At 35.8% G+C, this 6,122-nt stretch overlaps 1 protein-coding gene across 1 annotated transcript; it reads left to right on the top strand.

The window, feature by feature from the left end:
• On the top strand, nt 1-4,716 carry LOC119783567 (GTPase IMAP family member 7-like). The gene is made up of 2 exons (XM_038285158.1): nt 1-112; nt 2,866-4,716. Exons 1-2 carry the CDS (start codon nt 106-108, stop codon nt 3,837-3,839), a joined length of 981 nt encoding a protein of 326 aa, XP_038141086.1. The 5' UTR covers nt 1-105; the 3' UTR covers nt 3,840-4,716.
• Nucleotides 4,717-6,122: the final 1,406 nt, after the last annotated feature.

The raw sequence follows: 6,122 nt of genomic DNA, 5'->3' as shown, positions 1-6,122 counted from the left end.
ATAAGAACAACGCAGCCAAGGCACGGCAGGTTAGGGCTAGAGACTGAGAGAAAATACAATCGAAGGAGACATTTGTTGTTTCTGGACTTCTATATTTGAGGAAAAATGGAAGGTAAATACTTTTTTTTATATATCTTGAATATTAAAGAATAACCTTCAGTCATACCATTAAAAGAAATATAAACAACTGCATAAACACTGTTTCTGTAATCTGATTCTTTTTAAATATGATTAAACAACACGCTAAACAAGGCATTTATACATAGTACTTTCCAAAGATCTGTTTTTTGTTTTTTTTTGTTTTAAGTTATATTTTTCTCAAGATCACTTGCCTAGTGATCATGTTTGACCCTCTGACACCTTAATGTTTAAGGAAAAAAATTATTGATTGTAATTATAATATTAATGTAAGCTTTTTGAAAATTAAATAACTCTTCAGAATTGTAAAAGATTAAAATCAATCCAGATGTAAACTTTGTGTTTTTGCTTTGCTCACTTAGCAATTTAACTGAAATATAAGTCAAAGGGGAAAGTTATCAGATGTTAACCGTCTACAATTTCACAAGACATTATTTTGGTGGGTTTGGTTTTGACTAACCCGACAATGTCTGTGTGTCTGGAATTATCAGATAATTCAGACATGAAAAATAGTCAGTTGTCTCTAGACAGGAATAAAATAAAGTTTCAGATATTGCACTCAAATGATGGCAAAGGTCTGACAACTATAGTGGCTGAGGGAAGAAACTGGAAATAGATAAATAGTATACTCTAACAAAAAATGAGAGAAGCAATCCTAAAAATAAGAGTAGCCGACACAAAAATTCAACACAAACCCAGATGCAAGGGAGAAGTCCTACAGCAGTGTTGGGCATGTTACTTTGAAAAAGTAATTAGTTACAGTTACTAATTACTTCTCCCAAAAAGAAACCGAGTTACTAACTGAGTTACTCCACAATAAAAGTAACTAGTTACTAGTAAAAGTAACTGTTGCATTACTTTTGCGTTTCTCGCCCCCGAAACCCTCACCACCCGGCCCCCACCTTCTCGCCATGTGTTTCAAAAGCCAGCTGAATAGAGTGGACGACAAAAACAAGAACCTGCAGAGAGTTTTGAATTTATTGCAACTCAACCTAAATGACATCAGGGGGGAACGCTATCTGACGGGCCTATAAACCCTGTCAGATAGTTTTTCCCTCTTCCTAACTTTGGGGGAACGGTATCTGATGCAGTGTAAAAATCATCAGCTGCATTACCTCTACTCATGTGTGTGAAGTTTTTTAACAGGGCGTTCAGATCTGGTGTGTGCATGAAATCAATAACTGGGGATGTCTAATTCTGAAATCCTGTGTGTTTGGGTTGTTATAGATACTGCAACATCCATCCATCTATCCATACAGCCAGCCAGCTAGTCAGCAAGCCAGCTATCTATATATCCATCTACCTATCTATTTATCTATCCATCCATCCTAACATTTGATCGTTCACGCTCTCCGTAGTTCCTCTGTGGCGCGAGCACAGGGCGACTGTTGCGCGCCTTTAGCGAGCATGCGCGTTTCCTGTCGCTTGCGTGGTGAATCGTGCCGCCTGCGCTGTGCGGAGATGCAGGGGAAACTGTATCTGATGGGGAAACGCAGCTCGATGTAACACCGGTATTTCCATCTGGAAAACACTGTTTTGCTGCTGGAGTCATCCTCACTCTCCATCTCTCTGTGTGTGCTGTTTGTTAACACCCACCTACCCAACTGATAGACGTAATCTCACTATACATCAGCCAATCTCATCCTCCCCTCTCTCATGACAAGGCGCGCAGCAGTCCTATCATGAAAAAAAGGTTAATTGTGCAACCTGTTTAACATGCAGTAACGGGGTGTCGGCAATGGTAACTGCGTTATAGTTACAGTCAAAGTAATTAGTTAGATTACTCATTAGTAAAAAAAGGTAACAGAGTTAGTAACGCCGTTACTTTCAACGGTGTTACTCCCATCACTGTCCTACAAGCAAAGAAAGTAGAGAGCAGAAAAGTGCAAATACCCTTCAAAGACACAACCTGTAAGAGCATGCTATAAAAGGAAATGTAGCAAGTTGCAACAATAACTCCAAGTTATTAAAATCTAGCTAGCACCAGAAAATAGAAGTGCTGCAGATCATTGGGGGAAGACGACCTTCAACACATATGATTCCAGACCATAGATTACAAATCTCAATAGATGAGATTCATGGTAAACCCCTATTTATCTGCATTACTTCTGTTCTGGCACTAGTTTGCACAATTTCTTTACTTTAATTAGTTTTACTACTTGCAGCCTTTTCTCTTTGCATCTGTTTTGTAGAAGATTTACTCTAGTCATATTTAGCTCCTGATCGGACTCTAATTTACACCTTTTCTTCACACTAGTAAAAAGTTATTTTCCTACCCCCGTGTAGAGTAAAGGATGGGGTTTCGAGATGGACTTTTAGCTGTCCTTTTGCAATCCATCTTCAGATATAGTAGTGATGTTTTCTTGCTAATGTGCAGCCGGGTCTAAACAAAGTAGCCAGGTGAATGGGGGCACACAGGATGTCACAATGACAAATATGCCCAGAGAGTAGTACCTTGATGTTTTTTTTGTAAATTGAATAAGGCCTATAGACTGCAGTAGATATAGAAAAACAATTTTAACATGCTGGGCAATTCTAAGAGTATGCATAGAAATTGTAAAAGTGTAAAATAATATTTAATCCTTTAAACACAAGAAAACTGTTTTGAAATAGAAGGGTTGGATAAGGCTCTGATTCAGCCATAGTTGTTCCTAATTAACAGTGTTTTTGTCTTCCAGTTCATAGGCAGAATTATTGTAATGATTTACTGTTGTTATGTCCATTTAGGTCCAGCCACATTAAGAATTCTCCTGCTGGGGGAAAGTCAAAATGGGAAGAGCAGCCTGGCCAACACCATTTTCGGAGAAGCCATATTTAAAGTAAAAGAGTTTAATGATGCAAAATCCTTTACCACTGAAGCAAAAACCAAATTTGTCAATGGAAGAAACTTTACTTTGATTGATACTCCTGGTTTGTTTGACTCAGGCAGGCCTCAGAAGACCGTGAAGTCTGAGTTAATGAGATGTATGATAGAGAGCGCCCCTGGGCCTCATATTTTTCTGATCATTCTAAAAGTGGAAAAATACACAGAGCAAGAGAAGGATGTCATCGCTAAAATACGTCGGCATTTCTCTGATGATGCTCTGAAATACGTTGCTTTGATCTTCACTCATGGTGACCAGCTCCCTGAAGGGATGAACATACAGCAATACGCTGCTCAAAGCGATGGCTTGTGGGAACTGGTGCAGAAGTGTGGAGGTCGCTGCCATGTTTTTGATAACAGATACTGGAGGAACACCGAGGAGGAAGAATATAGAAGCAACAAGTTCCAGCTGGCAGAGCTGTTCAAAACTATTGACAAGATATTAATCAAAAACAAAGGAGGGCACTTCAGTAATACAATACTGAATGAGATAGAGACAGAAATACAAAAGGAGATTGAACTTTTAAAGCTCTCATCAGAAAACATGTCAGAGGAGGAAATCAAACAGCAGGTAAAAAGTATTGTTCTAAAAAAGCAATCATCCAAAAAAGAAGAGCGTCTTTGGAAAATGGTTTCATTCGGTGTTGGAGTATTCTCTATGTTTATCATCTTCCGAAGGGCAATAAACACAGCAGAGGCACCCCCTCTTACCATCGATTTATTAAAGGACACTGTACAGCAAACAACTGAGGATGCAATACCAAACACATTTGAGGTAATTTCCAACTATTTTGCATTGTATGAAAAAACATACAGTCCTTTCTGTCCGTTTGAATGAAGAGTGAAGAGTGAAGTCTTCAAGAACCTTTCTAACATTCTTACTGATTTTACAAACAAGAAAGGATAAATTCATTTGCCACCTGTTTAAAATCTGTTTAAATTCATCCACTTATCTGTTTTGGAGTGAAGGAGGAAGAATAGGAGAACATAAAACTCCATGCAGAAAGAATCCAAGCTGGGATTTGATCAACATATCACACTTCAGCTATTTCATAATAGGATGAAAAAACTATGAAAATATATCAAACAATAATAAATGTTACAACAGTCTCAGTTTATCACTTAGTTTATATCTACAAAAATACACAATGAAAATCTTTCCCTTCTTTCCCCTTTCAGTTTAAAACGTAAATTTATTCAATTAATACAGTGTTGCTACACAGCAGCAGACATGTCAGTAGAATATCCTTTGAGTTGAAGGAATATAGAGCTAATATTTTAAGTTTTTTTTAAACCTATACACTGAATTGACAATGTAATAAAATAAAAACTCCAAAGCAATGTAAAAACTAAAACAAATTCACAAATATTCTAGCATTCTTATTCAGCCATTTCTAAATGAGATTCTTAACTATATTCAGGTGGTTTTATTGTTAATAATCTTTCCAGACATTGACTTTACCTAACTTTTTATTATTATTTGAAAAATATTCAGAGTAAATCTTCTGTAAGGTTGATCTATTGTTCAAACATTTTATATACTGTTTTGTTCTGTGCTGAAGAATTTGTTTCTTTTTATCCAAATGCACCAAATGTGACTAACATTCACAATAAAGAAAAGCTACATACTTCCCTAGGATTTCAATGTATTGTCACACACTTGTAATTAAAATATGTAAAATTCAAGAGATTTTCAAGAGATTTTTTTTGTTTTGCATGAATGCAATTATTTGTTGTTTTTACATACATTTAATTATTATAACCATTTGTAAGTACATAATAAACTATTAAAAATGTGTGTCATTATTCTTGTATATATGTTTGAATCTGTTTTTATCACAGAATAAAAATAAACTAATTATACCATGTGTTTTTTATGCTTCTAAATCAGTTTAATTAAAGTCAGAAACAGACATCATGTCAAAAGTACCAAAAATGTTTGATTATAATCTGCTGTTCTATGTTAACAAGACACGCTGCTCGATGAGCAAATAGCCTACAAATTCACAGTTTAATTACAGTGAAAACTAAAGTTAGAAGTTGCCTGTTCTTAACTGTCATGGTTGCTAGGCACTTAAATTGCAATACAGTTAAGAGGGACTGATGACAAAGGAGGAGCTAATAACAGAAAACAATGAGACCCAATGGAGAACAAGAACAGATACTGTAATCCACCAATGAGAAAACCGAAACCAGAAGCTTAAATGCTGTGAGAAACAAAGATCTGTACCAGGTGAGAACAATCAACAGGATGAAGGGCAGCTGGGAGGGAACAACATTCAGAATGAACATAACAGAATGATACATAATCAAAGATCCCTAAAACATCTGAAAATCCCAATAGATAGATAGATAGATAGATAGATAGATAGATAGATAGATAGATAGATAGATAGATAGATAGATAGATAGATAGATAGATAGATAGATAGATAGATAGATAGATAGATAGATAGATAGATAGATAGATAGATAGATAGATAGATAGATAGATAGATAGATAGATAGATAGATAGATAGATAGATAGATAGATAGATAGATAGATTTGGGGTTGTTGTTGTGTTTTAATGTATTTACTGACTCATATGCTTACACCCTTAGGGAGTAAAAGAAGTAGAAATAAATAAACACTGCTTTAACAAACCTGCTAAACTGGTGAAACTGGGTTCTGACCTTTTCAGCATAAGTGATGAATAAACAACAGGGATCCGAGCTGCATTATGCATGTGACAGTGTTTTAAGTTTGTTCCTGGTTAAACCAAGCCTCCAGTAACTTTCCTTTAATCACCATTTCACATGTCAAAGACAAAGACTACAATGTCACAAACTCAATTCCTTTAATTTATTTTCATAAATAGCTTAAGAATGAATGAAAAAGACGAAAATCAATAAATGCTGCCATAAATAATTCCCTATATGCACCAGGGAAACATAAGCAAACAGTCTCTGCAAGTCATTATAAAGCACCACCCAGCTCATGTTAAAACTTGCTGGAGAGGCTCCATTTTCTGGTAAATTTTTGCAGTAGAGATAAACGATGTGCTTACATTGCAGGTCTGGAATATAAACTTATATGCAAGGTACTTTTAAAAATGTAGAACTCACAGAACCTCTTTTATA

The sequence above is a fragment of the Cyprinodon tularosa genome, unplaced genomic scaffold (assembly GCF_016077235.1).
Source record: "Cyprinodon tularosa strain WSP-4 unplaced genomic scaffold, ASM1607723v1 ctg1050, whole genome shotgun sequence".
NCBI lineage: Eukaryota > Metazoa > Chordata > Actinopteri > Cyprinodontiformes > Cyprinodontidae > Cyprinodon > Cyprinodon tularosa.
The sequence above is the reverse complement of the archived record's forward strand: the minus strand, read 5'-3'. Positions and strand labels throughout refer to the sequence as shown.